The sequence below is a fragment of the Podarcis vaucheri genome (genome assembly GCF_965113315.1).
Source record: "Podarcis vaucheri genome assembly, chromosome: 16".
NCBI classification, from domain to species: Eukaryota; Metazoa; Chordata; class Lepidosauria; order Squamata; family Lacertidae; genus Podarcis; species Podarcis vaucheri.
Genome location: NC_138754.1, coordinates 19,390,328 through 19,415,774, shown reverse-complemented (window position 1 = coordinate 19,415,774; position 25,447 = coordinate 19,390,328). Strand labels below are relative to the sequence as shown.

Here is a 25,447-nt window from a genome sequence, read left to right as displayed (position 1 = left end):
TTCGAGAACACTGTCCAACCATCTCGCCCTCTGTCGTCCCCTTCTCCTTGTGCCCTCCATCTTTCCCAACATCAGGGTCTTTTCCAGGGAGTCTTCTCTTCTCATGAGGTGGCCAAAGTATTGGAGCCTCAGCTTCAGGATCTGTCCTTCCAGTGAGCACTCAGGGCTGATTTCCTTCAGAATGGAGAGGTTTGATCTTCTTGCAGTCCATGGGACTCTCAAGAGTCTCCTCCAGCACCATAATTCAAAAGTATCCTTAACAAACTGCAATTCCTAGGACTCGGGAGGGGAGGAGTGTCATGTGCCTTAAATGTGATTTGGATGTGTTTTAAGTGTATGGCGTGGACCTGCCTCCATGTACCCGCACTTTCCTCTCGTCCTTCGGTCCTAAACATCTTCCCTTGCAGGGCAAGGGAGCAGAGTAAGTCAAACCAGAGAGACAGCTGATCAGCTGAAGTCTTGATAGCTCCTCCTTCCCTTTCCATCTCTCTGACACACACAAACACAAATGTGTGCAGAAGCCTTCACAGCAGCACCCCATGCTAACATGCAAGGCAACATGCAGCAACATATCCTATGCACACAGCAACATACATGGCATATGGCATGGTTTTTTATTCATACACCACCCAAAGCCCCCCAAAGTGTGAGCCACATTAATACATGTGGATATGAAATAAATACACACTAAAGGTACCATGCATACAATAAATAATATAAAATGAGTATGTCGTATCCAAGCATGCACAGGAATGCATAACCTACCGCACAGGGTTGTTGTGAGGATAAAATGGGGAGGAGGAGAGCTACATACATAACTTGAGCTCCTTGCTTAATGCAACTTGGGCTGTTCATGGTAGAGCAGAGATTTGAACCTCGGCTTTCCTAATTCCTCCCCCACACCACTTAATCTTGTCACACTTACTTAGTAAGCACCTTGCAGGCAGAGATCTGTTGTTTTCTGATCTGGTATAGCCAAGTGATTTAAAATAACTGTTAAGTTTCTCTTTCAAATGCAGCTTCAGCCATGACATAGGGGACATCCTTGCCTCGTCCCCTTCTATATCTTACATTTTTTCTGTACTGGCATTATTTACAATCAGGTTTGTAGTTCGATCTGTATAAATTGCCTTAATTCCTCTTATCTATGTGACTCCTAATCCCATTTCCCCCCCTAATAATTTAATTCATGGGCCTTAATTCATTTTTAATTCTTTTGAGTTTTGAAAAACTCTTCTCTCCTGAGTCTTTAGTGACCATAAGGCTAAGAAATAGCTGCAAGATTACTTCCACATTAGGAAAGGCCATCCAATTTTTTCCCTTGTACAGTGGTACCTCGGGTTAAGTACTTAATTCATTCTGGAGGTCCGTTCTTAACCTGAAACTGTTCTTAACCTGAAGCGCCACTTTAGCTAATGGGGCCTCCTGCTGCTGCTGTGCCGCCAGTGCACAATTTCTGTTCTCATCCTGAAGCAAAGTTCTTAACCCAAGGTACTATTTCTGGGTTAGCGGAGTCTGTAACCTGAAGCGTATGTAATCTGAAGCGTATGTAACCCGAGGTACCACTGTATATAATTTGATAAAGATCTGTATGAGACAGAGTGCTCTGCTGTAAGCCTATGGCTTTGTCTCACTTACAGGTGATAGTGCAAAAGTTCATCAGTAAGTTTCAGGTCAGTATCTTCTGGGTATGCTTCCATCAACGGATTTTATCCTAAACCTATCTCTTGAAGAAAGTGCATCTAAGGGACCAGGTGCACTTCTGTCATTCCTTTGCCGTTCCCTCACTCTTTGTCACCTTGTTTTGTAGTTGACATTTGGCAAGGTGGCTTTTGCTTGTTTCTCAAGCTCTTCAAAATCATCTCTAATTTTCCTTTAAAAATCCAGAAGTGAACTGTATAAACTTGCACAAGAACTCAATAACAGGTCTGATTTTTGAAGGGCTTTGCTGACCTTGTGAAAAAGACCTAGTACACAGGTCCAAAAATGCAGCATAAACACAAATTCCAGTTCTTCCATTTTCTGCAAAAGATTGTTAGCTTGGAGCCTGGTCTCCCCCTTCCCATTAATGTCAGAGTCAGGATGAGGTCCAGTTACCAACCTGCATTCTGGCCTCCTGCCTTTACAGGTAGTTCTGGACAGTCAACAGTGCAAAGGCTCATCGTCCTAGGGTTTTGAGGGAGGAAAGGTGTTGAGAGGTGACAAAACTAATTTCCAATAAGTCCCCCCCCTTTATTTCCATAACAAGTCCTTGAGTCTGTACCCTGTACATCAGGGACCTAGAAGGGGCTGGAGAAGAGGAGACTGAGAGGAGAGAAGAGAGCCATCTTCCAATATCTGAGTGCTGTAAGTTTGCTTTCTGCTGCTCCAGAGGGGAGGGCAGGAGAGGAGATTCGGACTAAACATTAGGAAGAACTTTCTGATGGTAAGAGTCTCTGGAATGGTGGTGGACTCTCCTTCCTTGGAGGCTTTGAAGCAGAGGTTGGATGCCAATCTGCGAGGGATTCAGCTGCAATTTGGGGAGCGCATGGCACTGGCTTACTTTACAGGGTTGTTGTAACCACACAGGGCTGCTGAGCTTCCGAAAGTTCCTGACAAATGTTGAGCCTTCCATTTCATTGTGGGGAACAGCTGCAGCGCATCAGGAGGCGTCCCTCAACTTCCGTTTCTTTTCTCTCCTGCAGCCAAAGGGGCCAGACTGGATTACCAAATAGGCAGAGTAAGGGCCAGCCCCGGCAGTGTAGTGCCCAGTGCCAGCCGCGGTTCGTTATGTTTGTTGACTAAATTAAAAAGTTTTGTGAGCCCACTTTAAAAACAACAACAACTCATATTTTTTGTCATTTTGTTACCCCCCTCAGTGATGACATTCAGGGCGGTCTGCACCCTCGGCACCCCCTTCCTCCACCACCGGCTCTTCTTGTATTCTAGGTAAGCTCTTTAAGAGTGGGGGCATATCCACACTGGTGCTTGTTTTTTGCAGTTGTACTCACACAGCACCTCAGCTTCCTGCAGTCCACATCAACAGTAGGCTGCAGAATAATGAAATTAAGTAAAAAAAATCATTCTTAAGAAATTTCCATTGTGAAAAAGGGTTTTAAGTGCTTATGCTCACAATGTTAAGTAAATAAACCAGAAAATAACACATGCAACTGTTAAGTATCTTATTTTTCCTTCTTTTAATAATTTCATTGTGTGGGAGGGTGACAATAAATTTTCCGCACCGGGTACCACTTGACCTTCCTACGCCACTGCCCCCCAGCTCATCAGTCAGGCTCTGAGCCCAAAGCCAGTCCCTTTCCTTGCCTCTTTTCCAGCTCCCCCCACCCTCCCCTTGCCTCAGGCCTCTGAGAAAGAGACTTTGGGGCTTGGGTTCCCTCCAGTCTCTGGTTCATTCCCCCACTCCAAACAAGGCAAATCCAGACGCCTTCCCTGAGGAGTCTCTCCTTGCCTTGGCAAAAGGCGGGCAGCAGTGTCTGGGAAACCGGGTGGCAAGCTGGACTCTGGCCTGATTCACTGCAGCGCAGTTTGGGGGAGAAGGGGAGACAAGCCACCTCATCATACAACTGTACGTCAGGCAGTGAAAATCCCCTCTTTGTATCTCTTAAAATTTAATATTTAATTATCGGTTTCTTCCCTTGCCAGACAAACCTAGAAATATATTTTTGCCATTCTTTGAAGCATCTTGTTCTGCCTTCTGTTGGGAGTGGTTTGAAATAAAAATAGCATTTTAGGCAAAATATTCATTTCTATAACCAAAATTCTTCCCATTAGAGAGTTTTTATTCTTCCCCATAACTCAAGATTTTTTCTTATAGCTTTCCATGTCTTTACATAAGTACCTCGAAATATATTGGAGTTTTTCGCTGTTAACCATATTTCCAGATACTTCAGCTTTTTCTCAGTTGTCAGCCCACTGGCCATCTGCCAATCTTTTTTTGCCTGTGTATCCATATTTTTCACTAAAACCTTAGTTTTATTTGTTTTAAGACCTGCAACTTCTTCATATTTCCTCCAATAACTTAGGTACACTTGTCAATGGTTCTTCTACAGAAAACACCACATCACCTGCAAAGGCTTTTAATTTATAATTCCGTTGGCCCACCCATATCCTCTTTATGTCTGAATTATTTCTTATCCTCCACACCAACACCTCTAGGGCGATTATAGAAATGATTTGGGCAGGGCCGGATTTAGGTTTGATGAGGCCCTAAGCTACTGAAAGTAATGGGGCCCTTTATATGTCCAGCTGTCCTTTGTCAACAACAAATTGTTGCTTTTTTGTGTTGAATATATGCTATATGGTAATTTATGGACCTGATAGGTATCTAAAGCCATTTGCACACAACAAAATATGTACATCATAAGAGCCTACACAACACAAAACACTGTTGCTGTATGTAGGTTTTTTTTTTATTATCTTATATTTTGGAAATGTACATGCAGGTTTTTTTCCCTTTAATTTTTTTGGGGGGCCCCCAAGAGAGTGGAGCCCTAAGCTATAGTTTGTTTATACGTAAATCTGGCACATCAATCCCCAATCTGTCAGCCTCTGCAACCCTCCTCTTCTTTCTGCAATATGAGGATAAGACCAGTCAGTTTTACAGGGTTGATAAGAGGATGCTAAAGCGCAAATCTATGCACGTCTTCTCAAAAGTAAGCCCCACTGTATTCGGTGGGACTTACTCCGTGGTGCTTTAGGAGGGCAGTCTGAGAATTACGGACAATTTTGCAAGGTTGGCTTCGATTATATATATTTAGCAAGCCGAACATTTCGAAAAAATCTATATGCAAGCTGCAAATTACTATATTTTATTGTGCAGAGGAAGTCAGGACTGAATGGGCCCGACCCCCCACTTCACCCCGTCTTGAAATTAGAGGACGATGGCAGGAGTAGGGATTCTGGCACCTTTGTGCAATTCCCATTCATCAGTTGCTCTCCTACGCTTTGCGGGATTGGGCTAGGCATAGGGTATCTTCTTTGGCTGAATGTCCGCCCTCTTCCCCCATCGGGCTCCGGTTTCAGACACGCATGCGTATTTTTCACTTTCGCTCTCTGCCGTTGAAGATTCAGGCGCGTGCGCAGGACTGAACTGGCACAGAGCGCTCCATATGTGCGCATGCGTAGGAAGGTCAACGTGTACGTAAGGCGCCTCCTCGTCTCATAGAGGCTAAAATGAAAGAGGACCATCAGTGCCTCTGGATAACTCACTTTCAGGTTCCCATTGAACAAGCTTTTCAAGTGTCCTCTTCCAGCCGCAGAAGTTAGAGCTAGAGAAATACGGGATTGTGACCGTGACTGGAGAACAAAGTTCCCGCAGCAGGACGAAGGGCAGCAGCAAAATGGAGCTCGTGCTTTTTTCTTTGTTGTTGTTGTTGTTTAGTCGTTTAGTCGTGTCCGACTCTTCGTGACCCCATGGACCAGAGCAAGCCAGGCCCTCCTGTCTTCCACTGCCTCCCGCAGTTTGGTCAGACTCATGTTTGAGAACATTTCGAGAACACTGTCCAACCATCTCGTCCTCTGTCGTCCCCTTCTCCTTGTGCCCTCCATCTTTCCCAGCATCAGGGTCTTTTCCAGGGTGTCTTCTCTTCTCATGAGGTGGCCAAAGTATTGGAGCCTCAGCTTCACGATCTGCTTTTTTCTTACTCGGGTTTTATTCAGCGCGAATTCCCCCTCGTCACTCGCAGCATTTACAGATATTGAAAAACTCACACAACCAAAAATCCTACGCGCAGAAAGCCTCGAGCTAGAAAAAGCGAGTCACTCCTATCTTTGTATCTGTTTTCCTTTTTTTATAGTCGAAGAGGACTTTTCAGTAAAATACAGTATTGGGACTTTTTTTAAATTGCGGAGACAGACCTCACTTACTTCCCGTTCTGAAACCGAAATATATCTCTCTACACTTTTCATATATCTGCGATCCCGTCAAGAGCGACACCCCCATCCATGCTCTCCCTCTTGACCCTTCCCTTTTACTTCCTGCCTGCAAGGGGGAAACAGAGGATGGCGCATGCGCGGTGCCATGGCTGCTGTTCCTGCTGCTTCTCGGGCTCCTCTTCCGGCCTCCCCAGCCCCTGAGTAGCTTGAGGCACCGGGAGCCCCTCTCTGCTCAGGCCAAGTAGAGCTGACCTTTGACCCCGGAAGTGAACTGGACTTTGACTCCCTTTTATATTTTTTGGAGGGGGGCGGCCGTTCTCCGGCTTAATTTTGCTCTATATTTACCCAAGGGGCCCCCTAGCAATTTCGGGGCTGCCTCTTCCCGCCTGGGCCAGCACCCCCAGTTAGAACCCTTAGGGGCCACTTCCGGTGCAGGCTGGCTTGGTTTTGGGGTTCCCTCCGTCACTAGTTAGTGTTTTGGAGCAGCTTGTGCCATATCGAGCGTGGTCCCATTTTGCCGTCGTCCTCCCTCCCCCCCCCCCCATTCCAGAGGCGCAGGAATCCCACTGCAGCCCTTGGGAAGATCCACCAAGGTGCCTTGGCAGAGCCCCATCTTTTGAAGCCAAGATGGCATGAGTCTCCATAGTGAGCCTCCATAGTGGAGATTGTGGAGAAAGAAGCTTCTCCACAGGGGAGGTTGGGGAGAGGAGGGGATGGTTGCCCAGAGCGGGAGGGGGGGATAGTGGTGTGGTGAACTTGCCCTGCTGAATGGGGCGCATGGACCTTTGGTGAATCGCCCCCCTCTCCCCACCCTACTGCTGTAGGAAAGGGTTTGTAGAGAGAGCTGAAGTAAGACACAAAAGTAAGACCCAAAAGTGGGGAGGAGAGGGTTCTGGATTCCCCAGGCCTTGTGGATCATGGGCCTCAAGCTGCCTTGATGAAGGAATCTGTGAGTGCCAGCTGGGCAGTGGTGTTCTCTGAGGAGGAGGAGGAAGAGGAAGAGGCGGCCCCACCGTGGACATGGGGTCGCAGGTCCTGCAGATCCTACGCCAGGGCGTCTGGGCTTCACTGACCGGTGGCTGGTTCTTTGACCCGCACCAGAGCACCTTCTCCAACTGCTTCCACCTCTATACTTGGATCTTCCTGCTCATCTTCCCTTTCCTGCTGTACATGGTGAGTCTGGGTCTCATTAGGCTGCGGGGGGGGGGCGGGGCGGAGTGTTGGTATACTGGTGTTAATGTCTGTAGCACTTTTCAAGGTACAAAGGGCTGTATAGCAGGAGCCTTCCTCCTTGCTGCTGCTTATACCTGGAGAAGCTTTCCCTCCTTATTTATTCACTCATTTCTTTGTCGTCTTTCAAGGCACAAAGGTACTGTATAGACAAGAACGTTAGAAGCTCTTGAAATTTCAGCTTCTTGCGTCAATTAATCCCAGTGGCGGCTCTCCGTTTACTCTCATAGCCTGAATCTTTTAGCTAAGATAGTGTTGTCTTTGCAAAGTGAGAAGCTTATAAACAGAGAAAGGAATAATTACTGATTGAATTTCAAGATGGGTGGATGGACAAGTGGCTTGGAATGCCTTGAATTTCAGGTCCAAGATGGAAGAGTCCAATGCCTGACTGATTGTCTAATGTGACTTGACTAAAAACATGGAGTGGAATATCTCTTCCCACCCCCCACCAGCCTTTTCTCTCTTTGGACCAGCTTCTAGCTCTCATGGCTTCCAAGCAATGCCATCCTGGTGCTTGTTTGAGGAAATCTGGGATCTTGTCTCTTGTCAGGAATCATCCAGGGAAGAAATTTAGCTGTTAGCTCTCACAAAAGTCATCTATTCCTGCAGGATCTGTGCTGCAGGATTCAACTACAGCCTACCTTGAGGGATGGCTGTCCAGCTTCTGCTTAAATACCACTAGCAAAGGAGAACTCACTGCCTCCTGAAGTAGTCAGTTTCACTGTCAACCAACTCTTGCTGTTAGGAAGTTGTTTCTAATGTTTCTCCATCTGCTTCCCTGCAGTAACTACCCATTTGTTTAAGTCCTCTCCGCTGGAGCACCAGGGGTCAAGCCTGCTCCATGTTCTTCTGCATGACAGCTCTTCAGATATTTGAAAAATGCTGTCATCTCTCCCCCCCTCCCCCCATTAATTTTCTCTTCTGCAAGCCAAACATATACAGTTTTCTCAATAGTTCCACATTGAACTTCATTTACAAATCCCTTGCCGACCCAGTTGCAAACGTTCAAACCAAGTCTAGTCCTGGCAGTTTTAGCAGATAAGTAATATTGCTGTATGGGACGCGGGTGGCGCTGTGGGTTAAATCACAGAGCCTAGGACTTGCCGATCAGAAGGTCAGCGGTTCGAATCCCTGCAACGGGGTGAGCTCCCGTTGCTCGGTCCCTGCTTCTGCCAACCTAGCAGTTCGAAAGCACATCAAAGTGCAAGTAGATAAATAGGTACCACTCCAGTGGGAAGGTAAACAGCGTTTCCGTGTGCTGCTCTGGTTTGCCAGAAGTGGCTTAGTCATGCTGGCCACATGACCCGGAAGCTGTACGCCGGCTCCCTTGGCCAATAAAACGCGATGAGTGCCGCAATCCCAGAGTCGGTCACGACTGGACCTAACTAGCTTTGGGAGGTGGGTAGTAGCGGTTATTTGCACTACAGAATACTCCCGGTTCTGGTAAAAATCTTTCCAACCATTATGCACTTTGGGAGGGGAGTTGCCATTGGCAAAATAGCAAGTGTGTGTGTTTGTGTGTTAATGGAGCTTATCACATAAGAAGAACCCTGCTGGATCAGACTTGCATCTTGTTTACCAAAGTGACCCCCAACCATTCCATCAGGAACCAGCAGAGGGAGCCAGTGTTAGAAACTGAGATAGGAAAGCTAGGAGCTAAATGGCACCTTAAACCTAGGTTATGGGTGCAACAACAGAAAGTCTAGGTGCACTTTTTTATAACCAGAATACAAAACTGAAAATGAACAAATTGCAGCTAAAATATTATGTTTATTTTTCACATGGTCTAGTCCTTCCCGTGCCCACCCCCCTAGTATTCTTAAGAGGGTCTCTTCTGCAGTCTTCAGAGTAGCTGGAAGCGGGAGGCAGAAAAAGGTCCTCCTTTCCTTCCACTCTGCAGTTTTAATCTGAAATTGTAGGCACAGTACTGTGCCCAGAGCTCAGAAACTGCTTGCACTAATGAAATTCTCTGTTGCAAAATGCGCCTAGAACAATGGGAGTTTCGAACACTGGAGGGAGCAACAGGACTAGGGCCTAATCCAGCCCTTCCTGAACTGCTTCCATTCTAAAGGTAAAGGTAAAGGTACCTCTGCCCGAACGGGCCAGTCTTGACAGACTCTGGGGTTTGTGCGCCCATCTCACATCTATTGGCCGGTGGCCAGTGCTGTCCGGAGACACTTCCGGGTCACGTGGCCAGCGTGACAAGCTGCATCTGGCGAGCCAGCGCAGCACACGGAACGCCGTTTACCTTCCCGCTGGTAAGCGGTACCTATTTATCTACTTGCACCCGGGGGTGCTTTCGAACTGCTAGGTTGTCAGGCGCTGGGACCGAGCAGCGGGAGCGCACCCCGCCGCGGGGATTCGAACCGCCGACCTTTCGATCGGCAAGCCCTAGGCGCTGAGGCTTTTACCCACAGCGCCACCCGCGTCCCCCTGCTTCCATTCTAGCCGGTCATTATTTGTTTATTTATTACATTTGCATCCCACCTTTCCTCCAGAGAGCACAACTTTATGCTGTGTTCTGTTTGATACTGGTTGCTTTGATACTATTTTTAATACATTTTTTGGCATGGGTTGATTTTATGTTTGTGCTTTGCTGATTCCTCAATTTTGCAAACACCCAGAAGACTTCGTTGATGAGTGATGTAAACCAGTGTTAGAAACTCAGGTATATAAGCTAATTGCCAAATGTCACCTTAAACCTGAGTTACGGTTGCCAAAACGGAATGCCTAGCCACCTTTTTTTTTTACAGTGACATTTATCATCATCATCATCATCATTATTATTACTATTAAATTCATTTCTATATTTTAAAGAAAAAAATCTCAAAGCAGTTTACAACACATTAAAACCTTAAATAAAACAATCCAAATTAAAACAAACTCAAGCTTCAAGGAAAACATTTCAGATACAGTACTTCTCTAAGTGCATTTTGCTTTCCCCATATTTATTTACTGACTTAATTCCAGGTAGGGGATACCTTGTGACCAACAGTTGACAATACAATATAAAGGTTATGAGAATGTAGAAAATAAGGCGAGGAACTAATATATACGCAGCTATGCAAGATGTATAAAGAACTGCCATGGAATGCTGGGTGGGAAGTCTAAAAGATCTATTGTATAAAAATGGAAAATGATGTAATTGTAAAATTGAAAACTTAACGTGTATATATATAGAGAGAGAACATATATATAGAGAGAGCGCTGCCCCATAGCAGAAGACCTCTAGGAAGCCAGGGTGGTGTAGTGGTTAGTGTGTTGGACTAGGACCTGGGAGATCAGGGTTCAAATCCCCACACAGTCATGAAGCTCACCGGACGACCTTGGGCTAGTCACAGCCTCTTCACCTACCTCACAGGGTTGTTGTAAGGATTAACTGAGGAGTAGAGGGTGAACCATGGACTCCTTGGAGGAAAAGGTGGGACATAAACGCAGTGAATAAGCTCTTCTGCTTGCCTGCTTACGAAAGCTGGAAGGGCCAGCCAGATGGAGAGGTCAGTTGCCAACCTGGCATCCAGAGATCTCTACATGATTGTAGCTGGACCTGCACCAGTTGCAAAATGCACCTGGCAAATTTTGATCACTGGTATAAGCACACTGTAAGTAAATAAATAAATAATAAAGAAACCCCAAGCCCTGGGAATTTAGTTATTGTGTCAGGCACAGTCTCGCCTCACTGCTTGCAGTTGCTCCTTGCCAAGCATGTGAGAATCATAATGGGAAGATGCTGTGTGAAACTGGAGCTGGACGGCCGGTGCGGAGGAGGGGGGAGTGGGTCCTAGTGGCATGGGTATCTGTACATGGCTAGTGTGCCTATACAGAGTTATGGGGAATGGCTGTAAATGAGTGGTAGAACATCTGCTTTGCATGCAGAAGGATGGTCCCAGATTCAGTTCCCAGCACCTTGACGTAGGACTCAATTGGGTATAGGCCCATTCTGTGCAGTTGGGAATGGAGGGAAATCAGGGGTTCTGGGATACGGCTGTCAGAACATCACTTAATAATGGCCAGGTTTCTCTGAGTCACCGCTGCAAAGTGTCTTTGGGGTGAGATATGATGGGGTTGCTCAGGTGTGGGAATTTCAGTGGCCTAATCAAGAGTGCCGCAGATGATGCATTCCTGTAGATTCTTTCCAGCTTTGGGACTAAAATAGGCCTGTTAGCAAAGCATCACTGCTGAAAGCAAATTGCTCACCAGTGTCCTGTTTGGATTTTGCCGCTGCAAGTCTGCAAAGCAAAATCCTCAGTCTGAATAATGCTCAGAAGACTCTCTGTAATAAACTGGGAATCTAGGTATCTGGCAACCCTGTCTGATGGGCAGGGTATAAGCAAAAAGTTGTTATTACTATGATTACTATTATTACTTTGTTGTTGTCATCAACTCTGACTGGCAGTGGCTGTCCTGTTCTTAGGCAGAAAAGAGTGCTTCCTGTATACTTTGAACTGGAGATGCTGGAATTTGAAAATGAGGCCTTCTTGGTATAAAGTATATGCTCCTCCACTGAATTGTGATACCTCTTTCTGGACCGTTAACCTTAGAGCTCTCTCTCGGCATCTGGTGAGGGAATAGAGCATCCTGATGTTCTCAGCGTTCTTTTGAAAAAGATGATGAGTTTCTTTCTGCAGATAGCTTCAGTCAGGCTCAGTGGAGCTCTTTAGTTAAACATAGCTCTTTTCACCAGGTGTGGGAGTTAAACGTAAACATTAAAACATTCACTCATGGTGTCTGCACCAGCTTGAAGTTATAACACTGCCTTCTACATTCTCACAGTTAAAAAAATGTTTTGCTTCAAATACCTGCACCTGAAAAAGAGTTCTGTGTAGCTCAGAAGCTCACTTCTGTCATTCTGAAAGTGAATTGGTTCCAAAGAAGTACTGTGCCATTTGAACTGTGTTTGTTCGAAAGTTATAAAGGCATGGATATTCAGGTGTGCTTCTGAATCTGTTTCTGTTGTGCAAAGAACAGGTGCCGTGTGTGTGCGCGCGCTTGCGCTTTATGCAACCTATGCTGGGCATTGGGCTGCCACCAGATTGGGCTGCTGCAATGCACTTCCTGTGGGGCTGCCTTTGAAAATATACTGGAAGTTGCAGCTGGTGTAAAATGGTGCTGCCTGGAAAAGACAGGCTAGAAAATCTGAATACATAGCTCCGATTTTTGTGCCAATTGCATTGGCTGCCAATAAGTTTCTGGGCTCAATTCAAAGTGCTTGTCTTAACCTTCCAGACCCTAAATGGCTTGGGACTGGATACTATTGTGTTTGTGCACTAAATATCTGATTCAAAGATCTTTCTTGAATGCCTGCTCTTCAGATCAACTAAGCTGGTGTGCACAGCAGATGGGACCTTCTCGGTGGTAGCCCCAAAACTCTGGAATTCCCTTCCAGTTGGATCATGCCTTTCCCTTTCGTTACAATAATGTAGACCTTTTTCCTTCCGGCTACTTTTAATACGTGCACTAAAAAGCTGCGCATTTCAGAACAGCGCACTCAAAGTGGTTTGTTGATTTCTTTAACGTGGATGCTAATGCCTGCGGTATCTTTATCTGCTCCTTTTTATGCACAGCCATCTTTTCCCCTGGCAGGTGATGCCTCCCAGTATCGTGGTGGCAGGTGTCTACTGCGCGGTGGTTGCCACCTTCTTCACCACAGTCAAAACCATCAACTACCGCCTGCACACCATGTTTGATCAGGGTGAGATTGTGGAGAAGAACTCTGCACTCGCGGATGGTGCCAAGGCTGAAGATGGCACTGCAGCGGACGAGGGGAACTTGGCCAGGTGAGCAGGGATGTGAGAGGGTACATCTCAGCTTCTTGCGGTTGGGCGACTTGCCTTTGCCCTGCCTCTCTTCTTGTCCCCCTCATACTGTACTCCATTACTGGCCAGATTATTTTTTTAAATTCTTATTTGATGTGACTGTGTTGCTTAAAAACATAAGGTGAGCCTTGCTAGATCAGGCCAAAGGCCCATCTAGTCCAGCATTTTGTTTTCAAAGCAGACAGCTAATTGCCCACAAGAAGCCCAAAAGCGGGATCCGAGTGTAGCATCACTCTCCCCACCTGTGATTCCCAGCAGCGAATATCCAGACGCATATTGCCTCCGTCAGCTGGGGACAGAATTTAGCTTTGTGGTCTAACGAATTCCATTTAGCAGCATAGGAACTTAAGAAACTGCCCAATACCAAGCTAGACCGTTGGTTCATCTAGGTCAGCGTTGTCTACAGGGTCTGGCAGTGGCTCTTGAGGGTTTCAGGCAGGGGACATACCTGGATACCCTGTTGAGGATTGAACCCGGGACCTTCGGCATACAAAGCAGATGCTGTACTGCTGAGCTATAGCCCCTCACCAATCAGTATTGTTTATAATTTTAAGCTTCGCTCTGCTCCATTCCTCTTCCCCTCTCCTTGCAGAGACCCTGGCGGGGTGGAGATGACAGTGTTTCGGAAGGTCAGCTCCACACCTCCGGTGAGATGCAGTTCCCAACATTCTGTGTTTGGCTTCAACCAGGTCATGGTAAGAGCAAGGAAGCTTCTCTAAGGGTTGGGAAATGGGGGCTGAGAGCACTGGTGGCGTTATCGGGACCGCAGTCATCCCCTTTGGTGGGAGAAAGGATCAAGGGACCTGGCACCACAGAACGAGCTACTGAGACATGCCACCTTCCTCAGAAGCTTTTGGGAGGGGGGCGGGATGGCATAGGATGCTGCTGGGAAGGTGTCTGGCTGAATTGCACTGTCTGCTGCCTTCTCATTCTGCGACTCTAGGACAGTGTTTCCCAACCACTGTTCCGCGGCACACTAGTGTGCCGCGAGATGTTGCCTGGTGTGCCGCGGGAAAAATTTAAAAATTTGAAAGATTTTTTTTTAAAGTCAAATTTTCGATTGGGGCGCCGTCACTAGATGACCCCTGGGGTTCCCTCCCTCCCTCCCGCTCTGCGCCTCCCTCCTCCTCCTCCGGGGAGGCCCTTCCTGGCTCTCGGCCAAGGCTTGGCGGCTGCCACTCACTCACTCGCTTGCCCACCCGTCCCTCCATCCCTGCACCCGGCCTCTCCCCCTCCGTCCCCGGCGCGGGGGCTGCCGGGATCCGTAGTCCCCTCGCTCTTGGGCTCCGCGCCCGCGCGGGATGCGCGAACTACGTTTCCCAGCGTGGCCTGGCGGGCCGGGCGTTTTGTTTGAAGCGCTCTTCTCCCGGCCATGGAATGAGCGCAGCGGCGGCGGCCGGGCGGGCAGGGGCTCATCCGCAGAGACCCCGCGCAGCCTGCCTGCGCCCCCGCGGAGATCGGGCGGCAGGATGGAGCCCGGGGATCCCCGCGGAGGCGGAGCTGCGGAGGCTGCCCCCCAGGTAGGGCTGCGTCGGGGGGTTTTTATTTTTGCAATGCTGCATCCGCGCCGGAGGGGACGCATCGGACCGCGGGGAGACCCCTTGGCGGGCGTGCAAGGCAACGCATGTGTGCAGGCGTTGCATGGAGTGCAGTGCAATGCAATGGCAACGCGGCGCCCTGCATGCATGCATGCAACTTCCACCAGTGCTCCGGACTTGGCAGGTGAGGGGGGTCCCCAGTGGGCGGCAGAGAGAGCCGGGAGGGCGAAGGGGAGCCGGGGGGGGAGCAGCGCTGCTCCCCGAGCCGAGCCCGGGGGGAAACTTCGGCGTCGTTGCGCCGGGCGTTGGAAGCGGAGGCTGGCGGGGGCCCCTCACCTGCAAAACCTGGTCGCCTCTCATATATTTCGTGCATTGCATTCATCGCCCGCTTTCTCCTCCAAGGAGCTCCCGGGGGCGCGCGTGGTTCTCCCCGTGTTATCCTCACAACAACAGCCCTGCGAGGTGGGTCAGGCGAGTGGCCCAAGGGAGCACCCAGGGATTGTCCTGGCCAGGTGGGGTGATTTGAACCCTGCTCTCTGCCCGGTCTTCGTCCTCATTTAGCCCCCACATGTGCATGACTGTGCATGACTGAGGTTTTCCCCCCTCGTCTTGGCTATGGTGTGAGTCTGTGCTGTTAATTAATGGGGTTCTGCCTTCGGAGAAGATGAGCCAGCCCTCAAGGAGGTGATTATGTAATTTGCTAGCAATTCATGTCCCTCCCGGCGTGACGCTGCGCGCTGACGTCATGGGGCTGTAATGGTGGTGTGCCTCGAGATTTTTTTCATGAAACAAGTGTGCCTTTGCCCAAAAAAGGTTGGGAAACACTGCTCTAGGATTTATTTGCAGAGTACAGAAGGACAGGTGCCAGGCTCTTGCCTGCCTGGATTGTGTATTGCAGAATCTTGTATGAGCTCAGCTGGATCAGATCAGTGGCCTATCCTGCTTCCCCCAGCGGCCAGCCCTCTCCCACTTGTAACTAGCATTCAGAGGCGTCAGGCTGCCTCTGACCCTGGAGGCAGATTACAGCCAATGGGACTAGTAGCCCTGGACAGCCTTGTTCTCGGTCTGTGTAAATGCCTTTTGCAGGCCTCTAAACTAGTGATAATAATAATAATAATAATAACAATAATAATAATTTATTATTTATACCCCGCCCATCTGGCTGGGCCTCCCCAGCCACTCTGGGCGGCTTCCATAGAAACCAAAAATACAGTAAAATATCACACGTTAAAAACTTCCCTGAACAGGGCTGCCTTAAGATGTCTTCTGAATGTCAGGTAGTTGTTTATCGCTTTGACATCTGCTAGAAGGGCGTTCCACAGGGCGGGCGCCACAACCGAGAAGGCCCTCTGCCTGGTTCCCTGTAGCTTTGCTTCTCGCAATGAGGGAACCGTCAGAAGGCCCTCGGCGCTGGACCTCAGCGTCTGGGCAGAATGATGGGGGTGGAGACGCTCCTTCAGGTATACTGGACCAAGGCCGTTTAGGGCTTTAAAGGTCAGCACCAACACTTTGAATTGTGCTCGGAAACGTACTGGGAGTCAATGTAGGTCTTTCAAGACCGGTGTTATGTGGTCTTGGCGGCCGCCCCCAGTCACCAGTCTAGCTGCCGCATTCTGGATTAGTTGTAGTTTCCGAGTCACCTTCAAAGGTAGCCCCACGTAGAGTGCATTGCAGTAGTCCAAGCAGGAGATAACCAGAGCATGCACCACTCTGGCGAGACAGTCCGCAGGCAGATAGGGTCTCAGCCTACGTACCAGATGGAGCTGGTAAATAGCTGCCCTGGACACAGATTTGACCTGTGCCTCCATGGACAGCTGTGAGTCCAAAATGACTCCCAGGCTGTGCACCTGGTCCTTCAGGGGCACAGTTACCCCATTCAGGACCAGGAAATCCTCCACACCTGCCCGCCTCCTGTCCCCCAAAAACAGTACTTCTGTCTTGTCAGGATTCAACCTCAATCTGTTAGCCTCCATCCATCCTCCAACCGCCTCCAGACACTCATGCAGGACCTTCACCACCTCCACTGGTTCTGATTTAAAAGAAAGGTAGAGCTGGGTATCATCTGCATACTTTGGTCTGCTCTGAATATCCCACCACTCAGCTTCCTTGGATGACCCTGGGTTATAGCATTGTGAGACAGGGGATGACCTTGACTATGTTATCCCATAGTTGCTTCCCTTCCCCTCACCCCACCCCCAAAGCCCCCAATGCTGTAGCCTTTCCTTTATCTTGTGTATGTAAAAGACATAGCTGAGGTTAACTCAGCATGCGCAGACTTAGGGACATCCCAGTTTTCAGGTGGGTGACCTGGCAGTTGCTGATGCTGCCATCCCACAAGGAAGGTGCAGACCTGCTCAGAAGCCCAGGACTCCCAGGGGTCACTCATTCAAGTGGAAGCAGAATATGTGTAATAAATGAAAAACGAGAACAGCAGCAATGATAAGAGCATCTGAGCCCTGCCCTTCAGCAGGGAGGCACTCTAGATAAGCCTTCAAAGGCTCTGGTTGAATTTAAGTGCTGCACGGGAGCAGTGGGGTAAGGGGTTGGGTGCTTGGCCCTCCAGGGGGTGGGCTGCACTTCAGCACAGGATCAAGAGATCCTTGCATGAAGAGTGCCCCCACTTCCCTCCACCTGGACCTCAGACTTCGTCAAGAGAGGGTTACGAACAGAGGAAACTGCCTTATACTGAGTCAGAGTATTGCCTACACTGACTGGCAGCAGCTCTCCAGGGTTTCAGGCAGGATTCTCTTCTAGCCATAACTGAAGATGCCAGGCATTAAACCTGGGATTTTTTTGCATGTGCTACGCTCACACTGAGCTATGGCTGCTCTGAAAGGCGTGGAGGTCCAGCCTTCATTCCTGCCCTCCCTCAATAATCTTTCTGTGAAACAGCAGTTTGATCTTTCTCTTTGCCTTTTAGGACCTGCTGCCCCACTTGGAGGACGGGAGGCCTGTAAGAGGTGAGACTATTCCCTCTGCTGATTCTGCCCAAAACATGACACCATGGCTTCATTTCAGTTATAAATCGGGGGCAGGGGAGGGGTGGGAGAAATCCACTCTGCACAAGGCGCCTTTGCAGCAAATGGACTTGCGTCTGATCCTCCCAGCACTACAAAACTGTGGGCACTCTGCCATTTTCTGGCCGCTTTCTGATGTATGTGTTTCTGAGTAGGGGCAGAAAGTGGCCCTAATGTTCTCACCCTCCTGAGCTCGGCAGGAGGCGGTGGGTTTCTCCAGCCATGTGCCTTGAAGCAGGGGCGGGGCAATTTGCAGCCCTAGGGCTAGATCTGGCCCTTGGCTTAATTTCATGTAAGGGGGGAGGAAGGGGGCTGCACTGCCTGTGACCAGTAAGCAGCCCCCAGCAGATTATGCCCAAGGGAACGTGGACCTTGGTAGAGAAGAGATGCCCTCATCTGCCTTAGAGCAAAGAGCCCTGGCTTTATAGCTGAGGTTGGAGGCATGAATGAGGGGTGGTGAGAGGGTGGGTTGTCTGTGATGGGGGAAAGTCTCTCAAGCTCCTATCGCTTCATCCTACAGACATCAAAGAACTTGTCCGTGAGCAAGGCAGCAACAACGTCATTGTCACGGCAGCTGACCGGGACATGCTCCAGCACTGTTCCCCCGAGAACCATGGTAGGTCCCTGGCTGTGGTTGGTGGGGCAAGAAGGAGGGAGGTCCTGAACGAGACGGGAAGAAGTAGTTTTATAGACTTACAAAGCTGCCTTCTTCCAAGCTGGGCTGTTCGTCTGTCTATCCCAGCGTCTCTTCTCTGACCGGCAGCGGGTTTCAAAGGATCTCAACAGCCATCCGGTCTAATCCCTTAGGATTACCACACCCCTGCAAGGTGGCCACCCAGCCTTTGCTTAAAATCCTCTAACGCAGCACCTTCTAAGGCATAGCACCATTCCACTGTTGCATAGTTTGCACTGTCCAGAAATTCTTCATAATGTTTTGTCAAAATCCCCTTTCCTGTAACTTGGTTTGGGGCCTTCCCTCTGGAGCAACAGAAAACATTTGCACCATCATCTGTGTGACAGTCCTTTTGAATATTTGGAGATGGTTTACATGTCGCTTCTCAATCGCACCTACATATTCACATCCATCTGTTCCTCATGGGACGTGGTGTCCATCACTATCTTTTTTGCTACCTTCCTCTGGTGTATTCCAGTTTGTCAAGATCTTTCCCAGCCCTGTCATTTGGGAGCCTTTTTTCATATATAATATGTACAGCTCCTCACCCCTGGCAAATGTTATACAAAAAGAGAAGCAACTCGCCATAGGCGACCAGAAATTCTATGCAGGCGAGTGAGTGGGCTGACGGAGGAGAGACAGTTCACTCCATTCCTCTTCCGTGCTAATCATGGAGTCTCTTCCTCCATGATCAGCATGGAAATGCAGCAGCACAAGAGAACTGGAGTGATCCATCCTCCCTCTGGCAGCTCACTTGGTAGAAGTCTCAGGCAACTTCCTATATTCCTATTGCTGCTTCTCAAAAAGAGGAGTGTCTGTAATCTTCCTGCTTGGAGATTAATGTGTGGATTGCAGGCTTTTTCAGACACATAGGATTGTTCCTAAGAGTAGACCTATTGAGTGCTGCCATCAATAGACAGTGAGCTGGATATCTTGTTCAGTACAAGGAACTTGTTGCCCTGCTGTTGGCAGCTGTGTGAGTGGAAATAGCACTCCATTGAGAGCACTTCATGAGGAAACAATTCGAGACTGTCTCAGAAAAGCTAGCTTGACGCGATCTGGCCTGTAGCAGTGTCAAAAAGACTTGCTTCCCACGGTAGAGTGGTCCAAGGCACTTGGAAGCGGTACCATTTTGAATCAGTGCTGTTTCCGTTCTCATGTTTTGTTAACAGAGAGTCAAATCTCAAGCCCCCCAGTTACCCAAGTGACACTCTGGAGTGATTTCACTCTTTTGCCTGAGATTTTGGGCAGAAAAGTTGTGTTCCACTTTTATTTATATTGTTGTGCTTATTTATTTTTGCTTCCTCTTATCATCAGTGTACATACCATCAACTGTACATACCATGTTTTGACTCTGCTTGGCCATAGTGACTCAGATATCATTGCTCCAGATTCATATCTCTACCCGTCATGCTCCCATTTCAGGGGTGGATCTACTGCGAAACTAATGGAGCTTAAGTTTCAAGGCCCCTAATCCCGGAGGACCACAGAAGTGAATAGTTCACATTGCTTAAAAAAGGGGGGGGGTTAAATTTTCATTCCCAGAGTTTGAGAGTCAGTAGCACAGATGTTGTAAAGATTGTGGTAAACAACCCCATTGAAGAAGATAACAGCAGTTAACTAGACTTGCAAAGGGCCCCCGAAGATGTAGGCCCGCCATTGACCCATTTTATATGCATACATCCTTGGGTGTGGTTAAGATCCCAGCCAGCTAATCAATGTCCCTGTCTTGAGATGTGCACTTGTGTGTAATGCCCTCCTCCTCTCTGCCTCGCCCTCTCTACAGCCAGTGATGTCACGATGGTGTCTGCTGACGTGGAAGGTGCAAGCGGAAGCCTGCTGCCTCTTCCCAAAGCAGAGCCCCCTCCATCTGGGAGGAAGCAACCTCCCTCCCTCCCAGCGCAGACTTCCCTACACAGCACAGATTCCTCAGAGCAGTCTCCCCCTGCTGGGGCAGGGTCCCGGGCCCCTCCACGCTGGACTGCCAGCGAGTCGGAGAGCGTGGGGGACACGCCGCTGAGCCCTCTAATCAAGAGCAGCTTGAGCGAGGAGCTCAGCCAGAGCTTCCTGAGCCTGGCGTTGCCAGAGGCCGGGGGTCACGGCCGCCGCGAAAAGCGCTGCTCCGGAACAGACTACCAGCCCTTGGAACCCCGCCCGGAGCGGCCCCTCAAGGCCGGCTCTTCGGACAGCTGCTTCAGCGGCACCGACAAAGAGACCCCCAGCACTCTGAGCAGCTACCGCAGTGAGAAGACCAATTCCACCCACTTGGACAGCCCCTCGCTCGGCCCCGGAGAAGGGGCGCGGGGAGACGAGGGTGGCCCTGGCATATCCCCACCCCCTGACGGTGGCAGCGACACGGATGCCCTCTCCGACAGCGAGCTGCTGCGCTCCCCTGAGCTGAGCCTTCTCGGGGAGCTGAGCTTTGACACGCAGAACACCCTCAACTCCCTGGAGACGGTCAAAGGCGATGGGGAGCTGTGGGGGTGCCCCGAGCCGGAGCAGGTGGTCCGGCCGAAGGAGCTAGGCCTCAAGGGCCGCCGGCGCCTCTCCCGCAAGCACGGCAGCTCGTACCTGCCCATGCGCACCCTCCTGGACAGTAAGGCTTACGCCGAGGGCTTTTTTGCCGACGAGGACTCGAGCGACTGCAGTGACCTGAGCCGGGCTTCCAGCTTGCACTCCCAGCACAACTACAGCACTGACACCTCCTCCAGCACTTCCTGCTACTCTCCCGAGCGCCACCCGCCCACTCAGCACGGCAAGCAGTGCCTCCCCGCTGCCGAGGCCAAGCCCCCACCCCCTCTGCCCCCCGAGGGCGCCACCCTCCCGCCCCAACATTCCCATTACGCCCAGCGCTCCGGGAGCACGGCCAGCGCCAAAACCCACGCCCGTGTCCTCAGCATGGATGGGAGCCACATGGAAGTGAAGCCGGCGGGCTGCCTCACAGTCTCCAAGTCGGATTTGGAGTCCCACGCGGGGAAGCTGACGGCAGAGCAGGAACTGGGCAGCGCCGTGCGGAGCCAGTCTGCCAACCAGCCCGGCTGGAGAGGGGAGCTGCAGGCCGAAGGGGCCGTCGGAGGAGGTGAGTCCCTGAGATGTTCCAGGTGTGGCTTGACTGCCCAAGGGGAGAGCTCACAATGTTGTTAGAAAAGTTGGACACCACTCCCAATCTCTGCCCAGCCACGGCCAGATTCCGGGGGGGTTCTCTGCCCTCAACCCAGGGTCTGTGTTCCTTTGAGAAGCAAGACACGGTGTCATAGCTTTAAGATATTTGGTTTATTTGCATATACAGTGGTACCTTGGGTTATGTACTTAATTCATTCCGGAGGTCCGTTCTTAACCTGAAACTGTTCTTAACCTGAAGCACCACTTTAGCTAATGGGGCCTCCCATTGCTGCTGCGCAATTTCTGTTCTCATCCTGAAGCAAAGTTCTTAACCCAAGGTACTATTTCTTGGTTAGTGGAGTCTGTAACCTGAAGCGTATGAAACCCGAGGTACCACTGTATCTACCTTTAGTCTGCATGGAGAGGAACTACAGATCTTTCAGCCTGGTCATCTCAAAGGGCTGGTTCCCCACAGCAGTGCAGCGCTGCTCCCCCTTGGTTCCCCAAGGCATCTCTCCTAGCTGCCTTCAGCCAAGATCCTTCCGCCCTTTATTTCAGCTATTCCAAGGTTCATGCCAAAGGCCCCCAAACACTTCCTGCGACATCGCACCCAGTTGCCCAGCTTTACAGGCAACTTGGGCAGGGAACACATTGTGCCCCTGGCCACCGCGATGTTATCGCCAGCTCAAAATGCCTGAAACCGCTATCGCAACCTGAGCACCATACCAGTTTCAGACCATTTGCCGATACATCACCCAGCCCTAGTGGGGAGCCGCCTGTCACCAAAATCTGGAGGCAGCGGAGGGAGGGCGGGGGACAACTACAGCAAAGGATCGCCTGGGCTTCTCTCTTGCAGCTGCCACTGGAGAGGAAGGGCCCAAGCCTGACCGGTCCAGCAGCATCAAGCGCATGCAGGCCATAAGGCGGCGGCATAACGCAGGCAGCAACCCCACCCCACCGTCCTCAGTGATGGGGTCCCCGCCCAGGTAAGCACTGCGGCACATGCATGCTCTCTTCTCTTTTTCAGTTGGTGGTTTCTTTATTATTATCTTGCCTCTTCTCACCCTCCTGCCTCTCCCTCCAGTTTACAGGACCTGCAGCGGGGCCGGGCCTCTTCGCACTCTCGTGCGCTCACCCTCCCCTCCGCCCTGCAGTTCGCCAGCTCCCTCCTGCTGCCGCGAGGGGCCATCCACGAAGCCTGCAACTTCGACGACACGTCTGAAGGTGCCGTGCACTACTTCTACGACGAGAGCGGTGAGCGAGGGGCGGGCGGGCGGGGGGAACACCGCATGGGAAAAAGGGGGGCAGAGCCGCAGGAGGTGCTTGAACAGGGAGCCTCTCCTGAGCCTCCCGTTGTTTCATTCTGCATTTTAAATTATTGGTGTTCTGGGTTCAAAGGTTCGCGTTGTCATACTTCGTAAGCCGCTCAGAAGCAGCCTTTGAAGACTGCTCAGAAGTGGCAGTGGCTTTTTTGGTGGCAGTTCCCTGTTTGTGGGATGCTGTCAGGGATTGGACTGAAGAAGAATGGTGCCCCCCCCCCTCCTGAATCTTCCTGAGAACTGGAGGACAGTATAGATTTAGAACAGTGGTTTGCAGAGGGGCATAGTTCAGAGGTTGCAGAGGGCAGAAGCTGGGAAATAATTGGAAGATGAACAGTGGGAAGAACAACAAGCACCAGGGGAGAGACAGCTGACAGACTCAGTCCTTGGAAAGCATTGCTGACCCCCCCCCCCACTCCCAGAACCAGGCGTGCATTACGGGTAGTAGAGCAGAGAGCTCAGAGACAGAAATCTCAGATTAGCCGGCGGAGGGGTGACGTAGAATAGGGACGACATAGCAGGGTGGGACCTTACTTGGAGCAACGCCATCATGGCATAGATACTACATTCCTTTGTCTCTCTCTGTGAATACTGAATAAATTACGTGGTAAGGACTCTTTGTGTTTTCTGCATTTTTGGCTGCCACCGGGGGAGGGATAGGATTCCCTGAGCCTTGACAGATTCCCTCCTCGGAGAGATGCACCTGCGTTCCTCATCAGGGACTTTCAGGATGAATTTGAAATTGTTCCTGTTTACACCGAGACCATTGTTTTCAGACAGTTTTTACTGTAATTTTTAAAGAAAATTTTAAATTAATGGTAACTGTTTATAGAATGTATTTTAGAAATCTTTTGTTATTGATATGTTTGCTACCCTGCAATAAGAAAGGTGAAATACTACTACTACTACTATAATTATTATTATTAGTAGCAGTATAAAATTTAAATAATAGTAATTCAGGAGGGCAGGTCTTGCTTCGAGGTTGTTCACCAGTGTTTTGTGGACAGGACTAGGTTCCCTTCACCTCAGGAGGATTTTATTCAATCATGCCTTGGATCCCGAAAGCGCTGGAACTCAGATGTTTTGGCTCCTGAACACCGCAAATCCGGAAGTGAGTGTCCCGGTTTGTGAATGTTCTTTTGGAACCTGAACATCCGACGGGGCTTCTGCGGCTTCTGATTGGCTACAGGACCTTCCTGCAGCCAATCGGAAGCCGCAATTTGGTTTTCAAATGTTTTGGAAGTTGAATGGACTTCCGGAATGGATTCTGTTCGGCTTCCAAGGTACAACTGTATGTATTTATTTCTTTGTGGTATGTACAACTCACCCATTGTCCAAAGGTCCCAGGTTGTGGTTACACATATCTTATTGAAAACAATATATCAGCTGAAACCGAAACACAGAAGTCATCATAAAATCTCAATAAGAATGACTGCACAGCAGTGAGAACCAGAATAAAAACACTTTCACCGGGTAAAGAGGTGTATCTTCACCTGCCAACACGGTTGAAGCATGACACACCTAGGAGGGGAAGTTGTTATGAAGATACGGAGCCACCACCCAGAAGGCCCTGCTCATGCACACTGCTGGGTGATAGGATTACAAGCAGGGCCTCCCCTGTAGATCTTAAATATAAGGACAGGATGATAAAGGAAGTGGTGTATGCCAGAATGTACCTTGGCTCCACTCCCTGAATAAATGGACGCCCTCATTTCTCTCTGCATTTGCATGTAGAAGATCCCAGTTTCAGTATTCCTATCCTTTCTCCCCTTTCTCTCCAGGGATCCGGCGCTCATACACTTTCGGACTAGCTGGGGGCGGCTACGAGAATCCTGTGGCACAGCAAGTCAGTGCAGAGCACGGAACCAACAGTGGCTGGTGAGGCCTCCTGTGTTCTAAACTTGAGCGGCTGATGTAACATGTGGATGTGGGCTTTCTGGAAAGCTTTGAAAGTTGTGGGGGGGGGGTGGATTCTGGAAAAGTTTCCCATGGTCCTAAACTTAGGGCTAAGTTAGCATGTTTATAATGAAGTAATCACTTGTAATAATCATTAGTAAACAAATATATTCTTCTCGTAATAATCATTAGTAAACAAATCTTTTCTTCAAAGAAAGATACACTGCAATCCTATACTCACTTAACTGCAAGGAAGTCCCACTGAACTCAATGAAGCTTACATCTCAGTAGCCATTTATGATTGCGCTTTTGGGGGGTTTGTACATTGCTGTATTCAAGGCTTTCCTGGAACATTTGATTTTTGTTGAAATACTTGTAAATCTTTTAAAGATATGATAGCCCAGTAGCATATATTTCTCTCATTTGACATACAGTCAGAGTAAACCTGTTGAAATCAATGGTCAATCATTATCTAGATCAGGGTTTCCCAAACATTGAGCTGCATAGATAAATGGCCGGACTTTGTTTAAGGCCGCTTCCTGTGTTCCTTGTCTAATGGTTTTAGGCCAGGCAGGAGCCATAGCTCAGTGGAAGGTGCATCATTTGTATGCAGAAGACCCCAGCTTCAATTCCTGGTGGGGCCAGTTCGGGCTGGGAGAGCTCCCTGGAGCCCTGATTCCAGTCAGTGCAAGACAGTACTGAGCTAGACCGACAAATGGCCTGGCTCAGTTTCAGGCATCTTCCTGCCTTCTTCCTATGTTAGTGCGTCAGATTGTGACTGGAGAGACCCAGGTTCAAATTCACCGCTCAGCCATGAAACCCAGTGGGTGATCTCAGTCCAGTCACCAGATCTTAGCCTAACCTCATGGGGCTGTTGTGAGGATAGTGTAGGTGATGGCAAGAACCAGTGAGCTACTAGCGGGACTGTAAACTTAATAAAGAAATAGCTTGAATTGGTATCATGCATTGATTATCCGAAAGT

At 49.5% G+C, this 25,447-nt stretch overlaps 1 protein-coding gene across 1 annotated transcript in view; it reads left to right on the top strand.

Annotated features, from left to right (window-relative positions):
* Positions 1-5,982: 5,982 nt before the first annotated feature.
* The window catches only part of PCNX3 (pecanex 3), a 47,997-nt gene continuing 28,532 nt past the window's right edge, over positions 5,983-25,447 (top strand). Inside the window, exons 1-9 of the mRNA XM_082202700.1 lie at positions 5,983-7,047; positions 12,688-12,881; positions 13,513-13,615; positions 17,379-17,418; positions 17,996-18,091; positions 19,935-21,227; positions 22,107-22,236; positions 22,335-22,504; positions 24,351-24,447. Coding sequence (XP_082058826.1) covers positions 6,895-7,047; positions 12,688-12,881; positions 13,513-13,615; positions 17,379-17,418; positions 17,996-18,091; positions 19,935-21,227; positions 22,107-22,236; positions 22,335-22,504; positions 24,351-24,447 — 2,276 coding nt within the window. The 5' untranslated portion in view covers positions 5,983-6,894. The remainder of the gene's footprint in view (positions 7,048-12,687; positions 12,882-13,512; positions 13,616-17,378; positions 17,419-17,995; positions 18,092-19,934; positions 21,228-22,106; positions 22,237-22,334; positions 22,505-24,350; positions 24,448-25,447) is intronic.